This window comes from Lycorma delicatula, chromosome 2 (genome assembly GCF_047948215.1).
Source record: "Lycorma delicatula isolate Av1 chromosome 2, ASM4794821v1, whole genome shotgun sequence".
Lineage (NCBI taxonomy): Eukaryota > Metazoa > Arthropoda > Insecta > Hemiptera > Fulgoridae > Lycorma > Lycorma delicatula.
This window is the reverse complement of record NC_134456.1, coordinates 31,813,492-31,835,672: the sequence shown is the minus strand read 5'-3', so window position 1 is coordinate 31,835,672 and position 22,181 is coordinate 31,813,492. Positions and strand designations below refer to the sequence as shown.

Below are 22,181 nucleotides of genomic sequence, written 5' to 3'. Positions count from 1 at the left end.
AGCAGCAAAAGAGACATCTCATTTAATCAGGTTATGAGAGTTTAGTGTCTTCTTATATTCTCTTTATGCGGCTGGAAAAGATAGCATTTGCTTGGTACAGATTCTTAGGATTGCCTTCTCTTCTTTAAAAGTTGGGCAATCTCAGTAGTGAGCTGTATGTGATCCACTACAGTTTGTACATTTTTCATCTTCTTTGCAGTTAGTGTCATTGTGGCCTTCTTTAGCACATGAGCACAAGTTTTTGAACAAGATGTTATAGTATGCCCATAACTTTGATATTGGAAACATTGCATTGGGTTGGGGATGTATATTCATACTTGAACTGACAGATAACCTACTTTTATTTTCTCTGTCCTTAAATTTTATTTATGTTTAGTTAAATTTTATGTTTTATGTTTACATTTATTTTAAATAAACATATTTTATTTTAAATGTACGACATTAATATTAGTTTAGCTGTGATATTAATTCTAAGTTTTTGTTTGTTTAATTTCTTAATGTAGTTTTAGTTGTTTGTGTTTTTTTCTTATATTTTTATGCTAGGTGTTTACACGCAAGTGCGTTTTTGCCCTTTTAAAAAAAATCCTTTCAATTCATTTTCTTATTTTTATTCTTGTAAAAATTGAGCTTTACTGTACTGCAACAGGTGAATTTTTCTGAGTTATTATTTTGTTATTTGCAAACTTATATGTCTGTTATATATAAATCTTTATTTTGTATACATACAAAATACATACATACATTTAACTAATGTATATTATTTGTTATAAAACTAAATTGTAAAATTTTTGGCATTTTTATTGCAATTTTTTGTAATTATGTTTTCAGGTTTAATTTAATGTATTTATTATTATTTTTTTTTTATTGTAAAGGTATTTTAATACACTGTAAAATTTGCATTATATCCATTATTTTTTCTATATTTTTTTTTATTAATGTTTATGTATTTTTTATTTTAACTTATACAGTTCTTAAGGTATAAATAATTAATATAGGGGAGATAAATAAAAGTTATGAAAATAAAAATTATTGGAGAAAATTTTTCCCTCATCACCCAAGTCCATCAATCTTTAACTGATCATTGTAACTAAAAACCTTTATTTTAAAAATGTTCTTGTACTAAATGGTTTGGTGTTGAGAGTCTTTTCATTGTGAATCTGGAGCTTAAGTTTTTTTTACAATAAATCCTATTTTATCACTGGATTTTAAGTCATTTTAAAAATAAAATAAAATCTGTTTGACTAGAAAAAAAATTGGAGTTTCAGATGAGAAGTTAAGAAGAATTTCCTAAGTATTTGGTGGAAATATAAAAAAAATTCATTTATCCTAACTAATGAGGGAGAAAGTTTACTCCCAAGCATGTGAATAATTTTCAGTATTTTCTTCCTTCCATTGCCTTATGATAATTTATTTTTCTTTAATTAATCTTTAGTGAATTTATAACTCTATGTTTAATTCCACTTCAGTCAGTCTCAGATATCTTGAGTTCATAAATTCATTCAAGACTTCATTTTTAGATTTATCTTATCAGATCAATCCTCATATCAGATGAATTAAATCTGCTATATCCTGCTTCACATTGGGCATTCAGTGCAATTTTGATATAAGTTGGTTATATCAAACCAATATACCTATATACCTACAATATACGTCTACGTACAATATACGTCTATATACCTACAAGTGCCGATGATGACGAGGTAGAGTGTGTATACAAAGAAATTGATGTAGTTTAACACATAATTAAAGTAGTTTTAACACATAAAAGGAGATTAAATTTAATAATAGTCAGAGATTGGAATGAAAGCATTGGAAAGCTTGGTTCTAGAGATTTCTTTGACTAAAGATAAAAAATAGTTTTGTATTACAGTCCATGTAAGGATCTCCCAGTAACCCTGAAATGAAACTGCTGCAGCTATAACTATGGCACAAAAGTTGCCACAAAAACTACTAGCATTCAGCAAACATTTGGCATGTTACTAGGCCGACTGAAAACGTTGTCAGTTTAATGTAGATTATATTTATAACCAAAAATACATACGATGCTATTTAATTAAAACTAGTTTAGTATCCTGATTAATATTATTATTTTAAAGTACTTTAAATAATTATTTCTTCTACTCACTTTACCCCCTCTATGAATCATGAGACCTTGCCGATGGTGAGGGGGCTTGAGTGCTCATTGATACAGAGTAGCTGGACTGAAGGTGCAACCATATTTGAGAAGTATCTGTTGAGAACCAGACTAAGGAATGATTCCTGAAAGAGGCAGCAGTTCTTTCAGAAGCCTTAAAGGGCGTAGGTCAGGAAAACTTAAACAGCCATATCAACATCACTCAATCTTCTTGAATACTGTGCAGCTGAAAGTAATGGAAAATTACAACTATTTTTTTTCCCAAGAAAATGTAGCTCTCTGCATTTTTATGTAACAAAGATGGAGGCGTCTTCCTTGGTAAAAATAGTCTGGAGGTAAACTAGTTTCCTATTTGAATCCCAGGGTGGAGACTGCTAAGGAAGGGGTCACCAGAAAATTAAAAAATAACATTCTATGAGTCGGAACATGAAATGTTAGAAGTTTAAAAAAGGGGTTAGGTTAGAAAATTTAAAGAGAGAAATGGGTAGGTTAAATTTAGATATAGTAGGAATTAGTGAGGTTTGTTGGGAAAAGGAAACTGACTTTTGTTCAGGTGATTTTAGAATAATTAACTCAGCATCAAATAAATAAAGAGCAGGTAGGAGTAGATTTTGTAATAAACAAGAAGATAGAAAAGAGAGTAGAATATTTAAAAAAGCTTAGTGATAGAATCATTGTAATCAGGATAAAATCAAAACCTAAGCCGACAACGATTGTTAACGTCTATATACCTACAAGTGCCGATGATGACGAGGTAGAGTGTGCATACAAAGAAATTGATGTAGTTTAACACATAATTAAAGTAGTTTAACACATAAAAGGAGATTAAATTTAATAATAGTCTAAGATTTGATGAAAGCATTGGAAAGACAAGGAAGGAAATATTGTGGGTGAATACAGGATGGGTAAAAGAAATGAAAGAGGGGACCAACTAATTGAGTTTTGCACAAAATGTAATTTAGTAATTGCCAACATCCAGTTTAAAAATCATAGTAAAATAATATACACATGAAAAAAGCCAGGCGGTACTGTAAGCTATTAGATTGATTTTATCATGGTTAAGCAAAGATTTAGAAATAAACTCGTTGACTGCAAAGCATATCAAGGAGCTGACATTGATAGTGACCATAATTTAGTGATAGTGAAATGTAGATTGGGTAATAAAAACCTGAAGAAAAGGTGTCAGATGAATTGGTGGAATTTAATGAAGCTTGACGAAGAGGAGGTAAAGAAGATTTTTGAGGAGGACATCACAAAAGGTCTAAGTAAAAAAGATAAGGTAGAAAATGTAAAAGAAGAATAGGAGAATATTGAAAAGGAAATTCTTAAATCAGTAGAAGCGAACTTAGGTGGAACAAAGAGAACTGGTAGAAAATCTTGGTTATCAGAGGATATATTGCAGCTGATGGATAATCATTGAAAGTATAAGAATGCTAGTGTTGAAGAAGGTAAAAGGACCAACAATTAAAACAACAATTAAAAAATAGTATAAACAGGAAGTGCAAATTAGCAAAAGAAGCAGTGGCGGCTCGCATATAAGCACTGTGAAACTGCAGCACCCCTATTTCCACTTGAAATTATTGATAACATTTAATATAATGAGTCCTTTTTTCTTTGAATCTTTCTTTATACTTGTACAATATATAATCTCCTTAAGCTTAATGTCAATAGCTAACCCCCAGTTTACGAAAAAGATATTACAAAAATCTTTGTATAGAACACTTCAAGTTCCAGCGGCATGGTGTTTGACTGTTGCGTGCATGTGCACATAGAAAGCTGCATGCAAGGCTGCGAAATAGAGAGAGAAAGTACTATCACTCCCACATATTGGGAGTGATTTTTATATTGAAATTTAAATTAAGCACCATTGGACTATAATGTTTTTAAGTGGACATTTTATTAAGTTATTATCTAATAATAACAAAAGCTGTTATCTGTATTGACATTCTATTACTTATTCAGTTAAAATGAATACGGTTTTTAAGCACAATGTGCTTAAAAAACAGTTTATTGTTGCCAAACTCCAACAGTAATAATTGAAGAGCATAAGAAAGAAGCAGTAATAAAAAAGAGAGTCAGACAAGGATGTTTCCTATCCCTGTTACTTTCTAATCTGTAGATAGAACTAGCAGTTAATGATGTTTAGATCATTAAATTAACTGTTAAGAACAGTTTAGATCCAGAGTAACAGTGTAAGGTGAAAAGATAAAAGATCCTATGATTTGCTGATGATATAGTAATTCTAGCTTGAGAGTAAAATATATTTAGAAGAAACAATAAATTGCATGGATGAAGTCCTACGCAAGAACTACCGCATGAAAATAAACCAGAACAAAACAAAAGTAATGAAATGTAAGACATGAAAAAAGTGTATGTGAATGTAATGAAACTAGAAATAAAGTAGTTGGACCACTGAATATAAAAATAGGACAAGAGAAAGACTATGGAGGTAGAAGAAATTTTTATTTGGGAAGTAGAATTACTAAAGATGGATAAAGCAGGAGCAGTGTAAAATGCTGAATAGCACAGGGTGAAATGAACGTTCTGTCAGAAATATAATTTACTTACATCAAAAATTAATTTAAATATCAGGAAAACATTTTTGAAAGTATATGTTTGGAGCATAGCTTTATATGGAAGTGAAGCTTGGACGATTGGAGTATCTGAGAAGAAAAGAATGTGATGCTGTAGGCAAATGTTAAAAATCAGATGGGTTGATAAAGTGTCAAATTTAGAGGTGTTGCGAGAAATTAATGAAGAAAGAAACATTTGGAAAAATATAGCTAAAAAAAAGAGACATACTTATAAGCCACTTAAGGATCCTGGAATAGTTTCTTCGATATTGGAGGGACAGGTAGATGGAAAAAATTGTGCAGGCAGACAACATTTGGAATATGTAAAACAAATTGTTAGGGATGTAGGATGTAGGGGATATTCTGGAATGAACCGACTGACACTAGATAGGAAATCTTGGAGAGCTGCATCAAATCAATCAAATGACTGAACACAAAAAAACTCACTTTATTGCTATAGCTTGCAAATTCTGAACTTGCTGTTGTTGGTAGATTCTAAAGTGCTTGTGTCCGATTCTGAATTCATATTTATCACAAAATTGTCAATGTGCACATCATGTAAATGTTCATCTTCAATGTATTTTTTTTTTCAATGTTGACAACATGCTCACAGACATTGCTCGACTGAGCTTCAGACAATTTTTGAAATTCCTCTCCAGCTAACTTAGGAATGTCCGACATGTTAAAAGTTGTATTTCTTTTAGCTACTTGCCCTTTTGCTTGATTCCAAATCATTTCAATGGCATGTAAGTCAGGGTGATAAGGTAGCAATCATAGAACTGTGTGACCATAATTTTCAAAAATGTCTGTTAGAAATTTCTTTTGATTTTCATTGTGTAATTTTATATCATATAATTCAGTCTTCGTCATAGCAGGAGAACAGTTAATTTGTTGTTTGGCTAACTGTTTTATCATATCACTTTTTAAAGAGTTAGAATTTGGCTGTTTGTGTTGCAGAATGTTGTGTTGCGATGGACTATCTCGTACAATGACTGACCGAGGTGACAAGTTGGGGGAATACACTTCTCCCATAAGTATTTTGTGTGTACTCTTTGGAATCCATCAATTTGTGATAATATCCTTTCTTATTTGACTCATTCATAAGTAAAGCATTGTTAATGAATTCTTTATTACAGCCGGCATGGACAATTATTAATAGTGAGCCCTTGGATACTGGTGTTTTCAGTCCTTTATGAAGGTTTGTTGTGTCTACTCACAATTTTGGTGTTGCTTGACTACTGTGAATGTAGGTTTTTCATCTGTGCATATAGTCCACCTTCCTTCTTTGTGAAACACGCAAATTTGTTGTAGAAATTTCATTCTTTGCATTTTAATATCATGCCATTCTATCAGTATTTTCCGGTTTTCTTTGGTTTTTTCCCATCTAAATCCCATTTTACGTAATATTCTCTTTAAAGATTTTTCACTCCCTTTGAAATTAATTACAATTTCGTGGGCCTTTTGCATAATTTTCTTCACAGTAGGAACGCATTTTTTGGTTCCATAAAATTTATTAAATGCCTCAAAGCATCATTGTTAAACAAATCTAAATTGCACACAGCACTGAGGTGATTTATACATTTTCTCAGCAAATGAACATGGATGGCTTCTCAGTTTCATTCTGTTATAATTCTATGGACCGATTTTTTTAATACTTTTGTTACTTGGACAACTGTAATTAGCACTTCAGTTTTCCTCACTATTCCAGTTCCGGCATTGTTTTGTAAAAAGCAATTGTAAACATTGAATACAATTCCCTCGCCTGACTATGAGCTTACTGTACCTCCTAACTTTCCTCCTAACATGGGCATTTTAAAAGTAAATAACTGCATTGTAATATTAAAGATTTATATGACTGAATTTATGACAAAGCCTTAAATGAAACAACACAAAAAATAGTAAAAATAAATCACAAACAGCTATTCATTTCATTAAGTAAAGTGTACACCATAATAAATGTTTCTATAATAACCACTAAGTAAATGGAATTACTAGAATTGCGTGTTGGGTTTACAACAATTCATAAACAGCACATTAGTCATGCTTGATTTATGAATGATTCCATTATTGTTAATTGCTATATAATAGGAAGTAGGCATAGATCACATGAATATATGATTTAGAATAAAGTTCAACAATTACATATGCTACAGAAAGTTTATGAAACCTGTTTTTTTTATATATTACCATACCACAAAAGATATATAGAAAATGACAATGTTTTTAGTTTGTTTGTAACAGAGGCCAATGGATGTAAAATACTAGTACATAGGCTTTCAGTCCCTGCGCAAACATATGTGCCGGTGAGTCCACAAGAATCAGTTGGGAAATGTACAAAGGGCAAGAACATGTTTGAGATCATGCTGATATTTCCTAAAAAATCAAGTATAAAGAACTTTATTTTGTAATAATAATAGAAAAACTCTCAAATTCAAACATATGTAGAAAATTGAAGTTTAAAAATTAATTTAAACTTTTTTTGTATGATGTGTTGTTTATTTAACTTTTCAAGTTTTCCTATCAAACTTTTTATTTTATATCTGTTGGAAACCTTCACCATGAAGAAATGGACTTTTATTGTTTGCATTTACGGCACACCACCTAAATACTACATGATTTTTCGTGTTATATGGTGATTTTCCACAATGCTCATTGGATGAATGATGTGTAAGAGTTTGTCACTTTCTGCTTGATTTTATGTAGTAAAACTGGTACACATAATGGTGATAGTGTGGGTAAATTAACAAATGTTCCAAATTTCTGAAATTTGTTCAGTTGTCAAACTGAAAAAACCTTGTTTCTGTAGTTGTCAAACTTTGATGTATTTTTTTTTTTAGTTCCTGCTCATCATTTTCATATAAATGTTTGTTTGTGTTTGTGTTACACAAAATTATTTGTATATTCAAAGTGCAAGGGTAAGTCAAAAAGACTTTACTTTTTGACTAAAGGGAAATTTTTATTTTCCTCCGAATCACATGTATGACAGCAGTGATTGTTCTGCTATAACTCTATTAGCTGTTCATTGAAAGTATTGTTTCATTGTTGGCTATTTGTGATTGTGTTTAAAATGAGAGCTCCTTTGTCTGATTGCACCAAAAAATGCGAGAAGTGATAAGTTTCCTCAGTTCAGAAGGGGTGCAACCAGCATAGATTATTTGTTGAATGCAGCAACAATGGAGGAAGTTGTTTGAGTAAAAGCAAGATCTTCGAATGGATTGGTCGCTTTAAAAATGGTAGGATTTCTCTCTGTAATGAACAGCAGGAAGGTAGGCCTTCTACTTCAAAGACTAACGACAATATTGAAGTGGTTAAACAAATGATTCTCAGTAGTTGACGAATTACAGTTGATGACATTGCAAGTGAGTTGAATGTAAGCCATGGCTCAGCATTTTCAATCATCCATGATTCTTCAAACTTTCAAAAAGTCTGTGCCCATTGGTTCCACGTCAGTTGACAAGCATCCATAAAGAGAATCATTTGAAAATTTCCCAGAAGCTTTTGAAATGTTATAAAGATGAAGGAGACTCATTTCTTAAACGAATAATAACCATTGATGAGACATGGGTCCATCGCTTTGAGTCCAAGAATAGTCGACAAAGTTTAGTGTGGAAACATCCTTCATGTTCCACAGCAAAAAAGTTCAAGACTCAGAAGTCAGCAGGAAAGGTGATAATGACATTATTCTGGTATATGGAAGGTTTGCTTTTGGTTTACTTCACACCTAAAGGTCAGTCAGTAAACAGTGACAACTACTGTGTTTACTAAAGCAAAAAATCAAATCCAAAAGACATGGTAAACTTTCTAAAGGCGTGATTTTGCTTCAGGATAACACTCAAACTCGGACGGTTAAAAAAACAGTCCTTTGCCTTCTAGATCACAGTTTTGAGTTGCTGGACCATCTTCCATACAGTCCGGACCTGGCTTCAAGCAGTTTCATCTTTTTGGCTCATTAAAAGAAGAGTTGTGAGGGAATCATCGATATGATGAAGAGGCCACAGAAGGGGTGAAAAATTTTCTACACACAGGACCGAAAACTTTCTTCTAGGAAGGAATTCAAAAGCTTGTTAAATTATGGACTAAGTGCATAGAAGTAGGAGGGGATTATGTTGAAAAATAATGCATGTATCATTTATTTAAGTACAAATAAATATATTGATTTTTTTTAATTTCAATTTACTTTTTGACTTGCCCTTGTATTTTCTTATTTTTGCTTTTACAGTTGTATTATTATTGTTATGTTTTTATTGATATATTTTTCTTATTGATGAATTTTTACCTTATATCTCGATCTAAAACATGGTTTTTTTTGTAAGGTTTCTTTGTAATTCAGTATTACTTTCCCATTTGCAATGTGCTATATTTATAAAGTGTAATTTGTTTGTTAAATAGTATTATGAAAAATAGTTACATTTTAAAATTACGAGTATTAATTAAACAATTTGCTTTCAAAATATGGAATTTCTTCTTTTAGACCTAATTAACTGCATCTTCTTCAAGTCAGGTTACTGAAGAAAGTACTGTTAATAATGGAGTGCTATTATTTTAAAAATGAATCATTTAATTTGTGTTTTTTTTGTAATTACATACATATGTTTGTTTTTTTTTGGATAAGTTGTGTAAATCTTACTAACAGTAGTTAATCTTTAGTACGGTAATCTGTTAGTCTTGTCTTGTGAAGTTAATAATCCATCCAGTTGTTTTCCATTTTAAAAAAAAGCAAAATGTGATTATATTTGTTTAATTTTTGATAACATTTTGGTAATAAATATTTGCTCCTAATTTTATAATTATTTCTTTTCTTTATACATTTTTTAAGTATTATTTTTATATTTTTAGTGTGTGAGCCAAAATGAATTGCAGAGTTCTATGTTAGATCAAGTTCGGGTTGTTTCAATTGGTCAACGAATGACTGTGTGGTACTCAAAAAGTTTACATTGCTCTTTATTTGTTAGTAAGTATTCATAATTATTTTTTGATCAAGATTTATTCTTTCTTGAACTATTATTTGAATAGGTGCCTTAAATGTCTTGCATTCTATTTAAAAGAATGTGTTTGTTTGTTACTTTTTGTCTGCTCATTATAAGTATATGCAAATTCATTTACTTTTTTATTTTGAAATTATACAGCCCCAACAGATTATAAGCCCAATTCCAGTTCAACTTGATCTTACCAAAGGAATAAATTATTTTATTGAGCAACAAAATTTAATAGACTTCACTTGTTATACATCTACTCTTAAGTACTTGCCTTTCCATGCAGAAGGTTAATAATTCATAAACCAGTCAAGCCAATTATGTTATACCTGGTCTGGCAATCCGTGGTTGTAGGAAGCTACAATGAATGTTCATTATAAAGAAAACCAAGGGATAGAAAACTGCCTATGAGCCCTGAGAAAGAAAGTTAGACTTTTAGGATGTCATATGAATCAAATTGAATTAGTTTAATACACTGCTACTGCTGAATATGCTTTAAATTGATCTTACCTATGATGTTGGTGGTGTTGGTTTGAGTGAATTTGCCTATGTTTAATTTCTAGAGGCATTTCTTTGAAGTGCCCACATATTTATTTTGTATTAATACATCTTTATTAAAATAATTGAATTTTTTTACATTCATTTTAATTCATACAAGTTTCCTTATGTATTATTGCATTTGATTATTTTATGACTTGTAATTTTTTTTCTGTGTAATACCTTACAGACAGGAATGCAAGAGTTAGTAAACTTTTTGAAGGAGATCAAGGAATTTCTTTTATATTTTTAGAAAAACCTTGTTTCGGTTACATATTTTTAAGAATTTTTACTGAATTTTCTAAGAAAAGTACAGTATTTGGTCGCATAGAGAATTCAAGGGTGAAATTGAATTTTCTTAAAGTTTTGAGTTATGAGGAGTATAAAAATACCATTCACTTAAATTATAATTTCACACACACACACACACACACACACACACACAAAATAACAACTTACCTACTAAAACACAGTAATATTTGAGAAAAAGAATACTATTGACTCTATTGTCAATAGATGTTATAATACTATTTTTATTCTCTTGCTCTTTCCATCTACTGGCTGTATGTTCTGTATGATGGGTCGGATCTTTTCTCAGCCCAAAAATGGGGGAAGCCAAGACCTCCCCCACCAGTACCGGGTCTTTTAATTTCCCTTTTCCCCAGAGGTCCTCGATTATTCCTTGAGGACAGCCCACCTTGTCAAACTGTCCCCTCCTGACCAGGGTTGCCCATCATCTCCTAACTTCCCCATCATAGAATTAAGCTTAGTGCACTGCAAGACAGCGCCCACTCTTTGCCACAGAGCGCACAGGTCTCCTGTTCTGCACACTGTGCATGTTGATGGTCTACCACCCTGTCAACACAGGCTTGACCTGTTGACCTCGTTACAGGTTGCTGACACATGCCTCCATGCCAACACCAATAACACTGTGTTTGGGCTCTCGAATGGATGCCCGGCAGTGCACCCATCCAATCTTCACCCACTGCTCTATTAGCCACATCACCACCCGATGGCTGGTCAACACCATACCATTTCTGGTGTTGCCATAAGCTGGCTCATGGACAACAACCTAAAATCCTCAGCATCCCTGAATACTCCTTTGAGTGTGAAGACAATCTCAGGTTCTGTAGTATCTGCAGAAATACCTTTTTAGTGTACAACTGTACGACAGCTGTCCCATGATCTAAGATCGAGACGGAGGTCGGCCACCCTCGAGCTCAGGACCAACCGGAACTCTTCTGCTTCTACCGCCCCCTTCATCAGAATATGTAATCCTAGCCTATCCCCCTCCTCAAGGACAATATCTCACCAGCTTCTTGCTAGTGACCGTCTAAGGTTCACAGTGCGGAAGAGATCAGCACATGTTTTTCCTTGGGATTTGACTATTACAGTCCGGCTGTCGGCAGCAGACGGAGTGGTCTGCTTGACCCCTGGTTTCGTGATTCCTTCCGGTGTCATCTCCTCTATAGGTAAAACAGCCGTAACGTTCTTTTTTCCCTCCCGAGATGTGTATATCTTTCATGTACACTCACCAATCCTTCCACTCGGCAGGACAAAAAAATCTGGATTATACTCATCCTCATGCAGCAGGAGTTTCTTCAGCCCAGAGAGAATTTGTGCAATACCACTCTTCTCCCCATCCAACGAATCAAAAAACACTGTAAACCTCTTCAATTGCACCAGCAACCCTAGCACGCTGAAGATTCCATAGTCACCTCTCCAGGTTTGTTCACCAGTTTCTGTGACAAGTTTCTGTGACTCCTCATCTATAAGCCACATAGTGAGGATATCAATCACATTCCTTATATCTTGCTCCCAGAGCTGCTCCGTCTGAATCTGCATATCCATACTGGCCACCAACTTAGGGTGCAACAACTCATACAGAGGTTAAGTACCACTTCTAAGTCTATTTGTTTTCTCAAGGGCTTGAGCAGCACTTTCTTTAACCTCTCGCTTCAGATTAACATTCTGTATTAATAAGCTTATTCAGCAACTTTAATTCTTCTATCAGATGATCTAAATCAGTTCTCTCAGTGATATCGCCATCATTGCTGTCTTGAGTTAGTTCCTTTTTTTTAGGGACTCTTCTATACTGCTTCTGTTTCAACTGACGATACGATACTAACAACCTCCACAGCCCTAGAGGAACCTGCCTTCGGCAAACTGGATTGTCATCTCCTCGGTTTGCTGAAATCTTCCTCCATAACATTTCAATTATTATGAATTTAATACAGGCACAACAATTATCGAACATGCTGTATACCTACTAGATGAAAACATAACAACAACTTTTTTATTTCAAATATGTAACCAGTAAAAACAATAGCTTATTAAACAAAGCTAAAACAGTCCATTATTAGAAGCTAACAAAACAAAATTTAATTTCAACTAGCACTTATCAGTCTTTTCTTTTTTTTTTCATGTCAATGGAATCTGTGCAGGTAGGCTCCAACATCACCATGGCCAGTGAGGAGCTGTGTAAGGTAGAGTAATTCAGCTCCCCATGCCTCTGCTTTGCCACGATTCGATCCATGTGATGAGCCTCCAAGCACTTATCAGTCTAAACTGTAATAATCTACCATCCACAACTGATAACAATACCATCTACTAAAGATAAAAATAACTCCCCAAGTAGTAAACAAGTAACACACTAACATCAGAACTAACTTGCTGCCACAACAAGCTGATGACTAAAGACCTTATTGCCAAGGCAATTAAAAAACTGAATAAAAAGGTCTGTCTATATCCAAAAATGACAAAATTTTAAAGACGCTTCCAGTAACTTTCACTGACGATTGCCAGTCCTCCAAATCAGAAACAAAAACTGTTGAACCGAAAAAAAAAAAAAAAATATGAACAGAGCACACAAAAATACATCTGAACTCGACAGAATCTCTAACCCAACTCCTTATATTATCGACTTGGATCAATAATAATGCAACTACACTCAGCTATTCTAGAGCAGGTGAGAGTAAGATATCTAACATGTGAATTGGTAGTTTTCTCACCCTTTAACTGGAAGATAATGTATTTGAATTTAGATACATTTAACGTAATTTCGTTTTTGGTTAACCACAACCTAATTTTAAATAAGTCTTCGATAGATTTCAAAACTCTATCAAAACTTTTTTTTCTATAACAAAGGGCAGTATCATTTGCATATGTGGTCAAATAACTTTGAAATTTGCCAGAACTGAAGTTGTTAATATAAATTAGGAACAGAATTAGGCTCAAAACTGAACCGTGAGAGACACCAAATTCTAATATTCCCTTGTCATTGAGCATATTTTTAATTCTAACCTTCTACCTTTAAGTAGGATTTAAACCAGTTAAAGGCTAGACTTCTTATACCTATTTGCTCCATCTTATTTAATATATTATTATCAACAACATCAAAGGCCTGTTGGACATCTAGAAAGAGGGTGGGTGCCAACTTTAGAGTCTTCATTGATGCCGTTTACCAATTGTGAGACAAATTTAAGTAAGGCATTTTCAGTGCCTTAATTTTTCTGAAAACTAGATTGTTTAACACTGGAAAAATTATTTTTATTAAGAAAGTTAACCAGTCTTGACTTTACTACAGTTTCCAGAATCTTTGAAAATTGTGAAAGCAGGGCTACGCCCTAAAATTCCCAACATAATAACTATATATTTTTTTTTTTATAAATAGGAACTATCACTGCTTTAAGTTTATCTAGAACTTTACTCCACTGAAGACTTAAATTGCATAAATACACAAAAACATGAGAAATATGTTCACACACAAATTTTAGGGCATACGAAGAAATCTCTTCAAAACCAAATGATATTTTGGTTTCATAGACTTTCTCATTTTTTCAATCTTGAGATAATGTATAGGTTCTAGGAAAATAGTGGCTCCAACTTCAGTTGAGGTAAAAATATTGTTATGTAAATATTGATTCTGAACTCTTAACATTCTGAAGAAGTGTTTTTGGTTTATTTGCAATTCTTAAAATATAGCTATTTATTAAAAATATTCAAAAGTTTTTGAACCTCACTAACTATTTATCTCTGCTGTCTACTTATCTCTGCTTCAATTTCATTTATTTCATATTTTTTATCCTTTTTACTGATTAACTAATCAGTTAGTTTCCACTGTTCCCTAGTATTATCAGTGTTATTAATAAAAAAACTTTCTATAATATAATTCTTTAGACTTCCTTATGTCATAGATGAGTCTATTCCTACACCTTCTGTAATATCTTTTTAAATATAAATTATTTGGTTGATTTTTAACACTTTTAAACAATAATTTTTTTTTTAATTCTATTTAATAAATTATCTGAAACCCAGGATTTAATTTCGTTGACGTATTTAGTTTTTGTTTTAAACTTTTTGCTTTTTTCAGAGCATACTTCTAAAAGTTCATAAAGTAGCTCAAAAGCTCTGTCTACGACTTTTTCATTAAATACTTTATTAGTAAATTTTTCTGTTTCCTTTTGTTCTGATATCCATGTTTCAATTCCATACAGAAGGGCACTCTAAATATAATACTTAACGAAATCCTTCCCAAATACTTAACGAAATCCTTCCCAAAGTCATCTTACTACATAATAACTGTTTCTCTTGTTTCTTTGAGTGGTGATGTTAATTTTAAATTGTAATTTTGTAATGACAAACTGAACTGATAGTTTTTATTTCAATGAGAAAACACCATTAATGATTTAAAAAGACATTGAAAGTGGCTTTGAAAGGTTATGCTCACGTATATTTTTTTTTTTACCTGTAGATAAAATAGTAAGGAATAGTTAAAGGTTCTTTAATTCTCTTGTGTGTTTTTTTTTTGTTTTTATTACTACCAATTTTGTATGTAAATTACATTAATATACTTAGGATTATTTTATTAATAAAGAATAAACAGTTGTGGTTAAAAAATTTCAAAGTTAAAAGTTCAGTATGTTCAAATCAGGAATTTAAACTTTGTCATCAGTTAAAAATGCACTCAACCAGTATCTTTCATTAAGTAAGTTTTAGTACGCCATTAACCATAATTTTTCTCTTGAAAATTGTTCTCAAATGAAAGTGTTATTACTTTTGAGGATAAGTAATAAGGTTTCTGGATTTAGAGAGAATAATGCTGTCTAAATTTAAGTCCTGGGTTCCCAGTTGGTAGGGTAATAGTCACATGAGTTGTTAAAATTTTCAGGTTTGTCATTTTAAAATGAGTAATTTGTGATTTATGATGAAAAAGGTATTCATCAATAAAAGATTACCTGATTGGAAATTGAAATCTTAGTTGGGCATCTCAAATGTTGCTCATCATTAATACTTTTGAACACATCTTGTCACCTTTAGGTGACATGATGTGTTCCATGTTATCATCTGGTATAATTTCTGATGTATAAATTTCTTATCATTGAATGCTGTTTTTCAGATATTTTTTTCAAGAACAGGTTTCTATTTACGGAATCGGTATTAATGATTTTACCATGTTTGTTTTAAAACATTAATTGTATTATTATTTATTTGATGTATAACATAATATATTACTATGTTTTTAGATGCTATGGAGCCATCTGTTAAGATTGGAAGACTAGAAAAATTAACAGACATTGTTGTTTCTCCTACGCTTGGTGCGTTACAGAGTAGTGAAAATGAAAAAAATAAGGATTTGACAACAAAAGACTGTTTAGAAAAACCTAGCACATATAGTATTGGAAATGAATCAGAGAAATATAAAGTGACTGATGATACTGATTTCTGTTCAAAATTAAATGAAGTTATTAAGATGAAAAAACATTTAAGGGTATTTAGAGTTATTATCATAAAAGATGAAAATGTGTCTTGTTGTGATACATTACATGATTGTTTAAGGCATCCTTATAATGCATTTACCAATAGAGATGCTTTGTCACAGTTGGCAAATAAATTTGTTGCAGAAAATTCTGCTGTTGTTTGTTATATGAGAAAAGTATTGGATACATTTAATAAAGAGACATATAGTAAAGAATCAAGTTCTGAAATATATGTTCGTTTATATGAAATACAGAAAAACTGCACTGTTATTCCTTTTGTAAAGAATGGATGCAACTGGAAAAACCAGACATTGTATGTATCAGATGCAGTAGCAAAATTAATGTCTTTGAGAACTGGCTCAAAAGTTAAATTAAAAATGTTTAATCCTTGTTTAGATGTGAAAATGACGCATATAAAACTCTCAATAATATCAAATACTCTGGTAAGTACAATGTTAAATGACTACATTTTTTATGAAGGCAATTGTACCAATTAACGAGTTACTAAGTTTAGTGTAATTAATTGATTTTCTTCCTCTGTTCCTTAATTTTATCTTTTATTCTGTACCTTTGGTTAAGAAAAGAATAAAATGCCTATTACTTGATATTTATAATAGAACATAAGTTGGAGTTAAATATTTTTAAAGTGGTCTTTTTTATGATCACTGGCCATAATCTGTTGCATTAGCAGTAAGAAATAATTTGGAATATCCATTGTTTTATGGCAGTAAATCTTTTTTTGTAACTTGAGTTACATTTGTGTTATTGAATTAGTTTATTAAAGGTAATTGAATTGTTGTGTTCAGACTAGGGATTTGGAAATAAACAGTAATTATATTTACTTCTAATTTAGACTACTCTGTGTTAAGATATTAGTGTGCTGCTGCTATACATATAATAGTGTGATGTATGTGTTCCATATTGAAAATTAACCATGTTAATTCTCTTAACTGTAAATGTACTGTAAATAGCTATTGTTTTGTTCTTAACTTTGTAAAACTGCTGTGATTAGATGTGCATTATTATATTCCCAAAAAATTAATGTTTATAAGTCTGTTTATGTTTATTAATATTTGTGAGCACTTGTGTGTTTTGATTTTGGTTGAAAGTAAAATGGAAGCCATTTTAACACCTCTCCTGGTTACGTTATGATAATTTTAAGACATAAAAAATTTAGATGTGTGTAATCTTTGTCATTGGGGAAGTATAGGGTATATATTTTCTTATTTTTAAATTTGCTTCTTTATAATTAATTGTGAATTATACCACATTTATCTTTCTATTAAAGTTTTTAGCATGTAGTATTAGTGAATTTAGTGTAGTATTAGTGAATTTTGGTAAAAAAATCATACTATAAGTTACAACCCCATTTGGACAGAATGTTGTCCCAAAAAAAAATTACTGTAATTAATAAAGTATTTTCAACGACAAGATTTTTGTGATAATGTATATTCTACATCTCTTTCATCTTGATGGTTTCACATCACGTAAAACATCTCTGAGAACAACATATTGGAAAAAAAAATGAAAATTGAAAATTTATTGGCTTTAGTTAAGTATAAATTACTTGTTTGATAAACGATTAAGAACATAAGTTAAAAAATATATATTTATCATGTAATCTGTATATTTTTATTTTTTTTATGATTAATTGTAAAAACTACAGAAGGATTTGTATGTATATTTTTAATATATGTTATTTAGGCATCAGCATTGACAATAGTCTTCATGATCTATACATATACAAAAAAGACCGCATCTTATTGCACATAAAGATTATGAGTTATATAAACATACCAACAACATACAAGAATTAGATAAACTTATTGCATATCCAGTACACTTTTTTACCACATTCTAAATACATCTTTATCTAATCAAAAAAAAAAAAAAATGGCAATACCTTCTGCTAAAGCTATTGCAAGAACAACAAAACCAGGTACTGAAAATATTTGCAAAGATACTGAAAACATTTTGAAGTAATTGATTAAAAAAGGCTTGTTATAAAATTTTTGGTTCTGTTTGTCATTGTATAAGCTTATATTTCAAAATTAAAATCAGCAATTTTAATGGAACAGTAGTTATATTATATACATATTATAAATATAATATGTATACATATTAATATATATATATATATACATACTATTTAGAAAGGGACTTATTATATACATAGGGAGAGAGAGAGGATAGAGTTATAGATCTCTTTTTTGATTTATAGGATGAAGATGAAGTTGTGTCTTGGTTTCGTGATGAGCTTTCTGTTTGTGGTAATATCTTAATTAATAATAATGCTCCGTTTCCAGTTAGATCTGTAACTGGATCTGTGGAGAATGTTATGGTTTCACTTTTACCAACAAAAATTCCTTGCTGGCCATTTTGTAGTGCTGAGTTAAAAACCTGTCAACTTACTGTGGCATATCAAAATGATGGAGATTGTGATAAGAGGTAATTAAAAATTTTATTAAAATACAGATTTTTAGGTTCAGTTTCTAACTATGTTCTTGTGTCAAATATTTTAGTTCTGATATTTTAACCTATGGATGTGTATTATGTCAAGATTACTAATTCTTCACTATCAGAATGACAATATTATTATGCAATAAACACCGATTCTCTTTGGGCTATACTGTTTTTGTAAATATTATTATCATTTATGGTTGTACAATACAATTTTTCTTTTAAATATATCACCCATTGTGTTGTTAATTTAATTTGCTGAAAAAATGAACAAACAACCTTTAGAATTATCTTGCCTTTGATTTGAATTTATCAGAATAGATAATGTATTTGATATAAGATAATCACATTATATTTCAAAAGCAGCTGGTGAAAGCTGAAGCTGAAGGAGTTTTGCTTTTCATTTATTTAATTTATCAAGCCTTCTTATGTCCATTGGCATTTCTTCTCCTGGCAACTGCATCTGGAGAGGGTTGTTTTTTTTTGTCTTCACTCATTTGACTGGTTTGATGCAGCTCTCCAATATTCCCTATCTAGTGCTAGTCGTTTCATTTCAGTATACCCTCTACATCCTACATCCCTAACAATTTGTTTTACATATTCCAAACGTGGCCAGCCTACACAATTTTTCCCTTCTACCTGTCCTTCCAAAATTAAAGCGACTATTCCAGGATGCCTTAGTATGTGGCCTATAAGTCTGTCTCTTCTTTTAACTATATTTTTCCAAATGCTTCTTTCTTCATCTATTTGCCGCAATACCTCCTCATTTGTCACTTTATCCACCCATCTGATTTTTAACATTCTCCTGTAGCACCACATTTCAAAAGCTTCTAACCTTTTCTTCTCAGATACTCAGATTGTCCAAATTTCACTTCCATATAAAGCGACACTCCAAACATACACTTTCAAAAATCTTTTCCTGATTTTCTGGTTTATCACAGTACTTACGGCAAAAAGATTCTTACACTGAAACCACTGATCTCGTACTAAAGTAAGACAAACAAAAACATTTTTGTGCTGTGAAAACATCACCTTTCTAACAGTGCAATGAGCGTTATGATTTTGTTATGACTGTCTAGTGTGTTGGTGTGATGTTTTCACTTGATGAACAAGTCTATACCAGTAAGACATATGAGAGTAGGACAGTAATTCAAAGATTAGAGAAGATGGATTGGTGGGTTGCCTTTTAAATGGAAACCTGTACTTCTGTTTAAGTTAATCGGAAAGTATTATATAGGTGCTGAAAATCCAAATCATTCAGCAAGTATTTTTATGTCGTAAAGATAGTGGTAACACAATAGTTAACAGATTATCAGCTACATATTGATCAGTGAAAATTAATTATAAAGCACAAAAATGAATTAATTTGGAAAAAAATATTGTTTTTAAAGTAGTTGCCTTATATTCTTTTTTGTCCACCAAAAATTTTAGTTGTCTTATATTGTTACTTTAAGTTAATTTGAATACAAAAAACAAATAATATTTTTTTTATAAATATTTACTCTAAAATCTAATTTGAGTTTTCTTTTCGGTTTAAAGTGGAAGATTTGTTTTTTGACTTATCAAAATGGATAATAAGGTTAATAATGGTTAATAAGGTTTATCAAATAACTAGCCAAAATTTATTATATATTCTCCTGTGGATATATTTTTTTTTTTTATTTCTGTTTAAATCTAAAGAAAGCTGACAACTAGATTAATAACTTTCTGGGAACGTTATGAAACTGTCTACCAAGAACTGCTACTTAGAGAAAACATGAAGTATGTGGGTAAAGAGTTATAATTTTTTTACTGTGAGTAAAATTTTGAGATACAAATACCATGATAATCATGTCCCCACTCTCTGGCTAACTGTAAAATTAAATTGCATCAATTTCCTGTATTCATGAATTTTTTTTTGTCTTCGTCAGTTATTTGACTGGTTTGATGCAGCTCTCCAAGATTCCCTATCTAGTTCCAGTCGTTTCATTTCAGTATACCCCCTACATCCTACATCCCTAACAATTTGTTTTACATATTCCAAACGTGGCCTGCCTACACAATTTTTTCCTTCTACCTGTCCTTCCAATATTAAAGCGACTATTCCAGTATGCCTTAGTATGTGACCTATAAGTCTGTCTCTTCTTTTAACTATATTTTTCCAAATGCTTTTTTCTTTATCTATTTGCCACAATACCTCTTCATTTGTCACTATCCACCCATCTGATTTTTAACATTCTCCTATAGCACCACATTTCAAAAGCATCTAATCTTTTCTTCTCAGATACTCCAATCGTCCAAGCGACACTCCAAACATATACTTTCAAAAATTTTTTCCTGACATTTAAATTAATTTTTGATGTTAACAAATTATATTTCTGACTGAAGGCTCGTTTCGCTTGTGCTATTCGGCATTTTATATCGCTCCTGCTTCGTCCATCTTTAGTAATTCTACTTCCCAAATAACAAAATTCTTCTACCTCCATAATCTTTTCTCCTCCTATTTTCACATTCATAGGTCCATCTTTGTTATTTCTACTACATTTCATTACTTTTGTTTTGTTCTTGTTTATTTTCATGCGATAGTTCTTGCGTAGGACTTCATCTATGCCGTTCATTGTTTCTTCTAAATCCTTTTTACTCTCGGCTAGAATTACTATATCATCAGCAAATCGTAGAATCTTTAGCGTTTCACCTTGTACTGTTACTCCAAATCTAAATTGTTCTTTAACATCATTAACTGCTAGTTCCATGTAAAGATTAAAAAGTAACGGAGACAGGGAACACCCTTGTCGAACTCCCTTTCTTATTACGGCTTCTTTCTTATGTTCTTCAATTGCTACTGTTGCTGTTTGGTTCCTGTACATGTTAGCAATTGTTCTTCTATCTCTGTATTTGAACCCTATATTTTTTAAAATGCTGAACATTTTATTCCAGTCTACATTATCGAATGCCTTTTCTAGGTCTATAAACGCCAAGTATGTTGGTTTGTTTTTCTTTAATCTTCCTTCTACTATTAATCTGAGGCCTAAAATTGCTTCCCATGTCCCTATACTTTTCCTGAAACCAAATTGGTCTTCTCCTAACACTTCCTCCACTCTCCTCTCAATTCTTCTGTATAGAATTCTAGTTAAGATTTTTGATGCATGATTAGTTAAACTAATTAATTGTTCTGTATTCTTCACATTTATCTGCCCCTGCTTTCTTTGGTATCATTACTATAACACTTTTTTGGAAGTCTGACGGAAATTCCCCTTTTTCATAAATATTACACACCAGTTTGTATAATCTATCAATCGCTTCCTCACCTGCACTGCGCAGTAATTCTACAGGTATTCCGTCTATTCCAGGAGCCTTTCTATCATTTAAATCTATTAATGCTCTCTTAAATTCAGATCTCAGTATTGTTTCTCCCATTTCATCCTCCTCAACTTCCTCTTCTTCCTCTATAAAACCATTTTCTAATTCATTTCCTCCGTATAACTCTTCAATATATTCCACCCATCTATTGAATTTACCTTTCGTATTATATATAGGTATACCATCTTTGTTTAACACATTATTAGATTTTAATTTATGTACCCCAAAATTTTCCTTAACTTTCCTGTATGCTCCGTCTATTTTACCAATGTTCATTTCTCTTTCCACTTCTGAACACTTTTCTTTAATCCACTCTTCTTTCACCAGTTTGCACTTCCTGTTTATAGCATTTCTTAATTGCCGATAGTTCCTTTTACTTTCTTCATCACTAGTATTCTTATATTTT

General features: G+C 31.5%; 1 protein-coding gene across 3 annotated transcripts in view; it reads left to right on the top strand.

Moving 5' to 3' along the window:
- Positions 1–22,181, top strand: part of Pex1 (peroxisomal biogenesis factor 1) — a 117,420-nt gene that overhangs the window by 10,929 nt on the left and 84,310 nt on the right. For all 3 annotated transcript variants that reach the window (XR_012755441.1, XM_075358590.1, XM_075358591.1), the window contains exons 4-6: positions 9,544–9,658; positions 15,743–16,419; positions 18,198–18,424. Coding sequence is in view for 2 of the 3 variants with exons in the window: in XM_075358590.1 (XP_075214705.1) it covers positions 9,544–9,658; positions 15,743–16,419; positions 18,198–18,424 (1,019 nt within the window). In the remaining variant the exon portion in view is untranslated. The remainder of the gene's footprint in view (positions 1–9,543; positions 9,659–15,742; positions 16,420–18,197; positions 18,425–22,181) is intronic.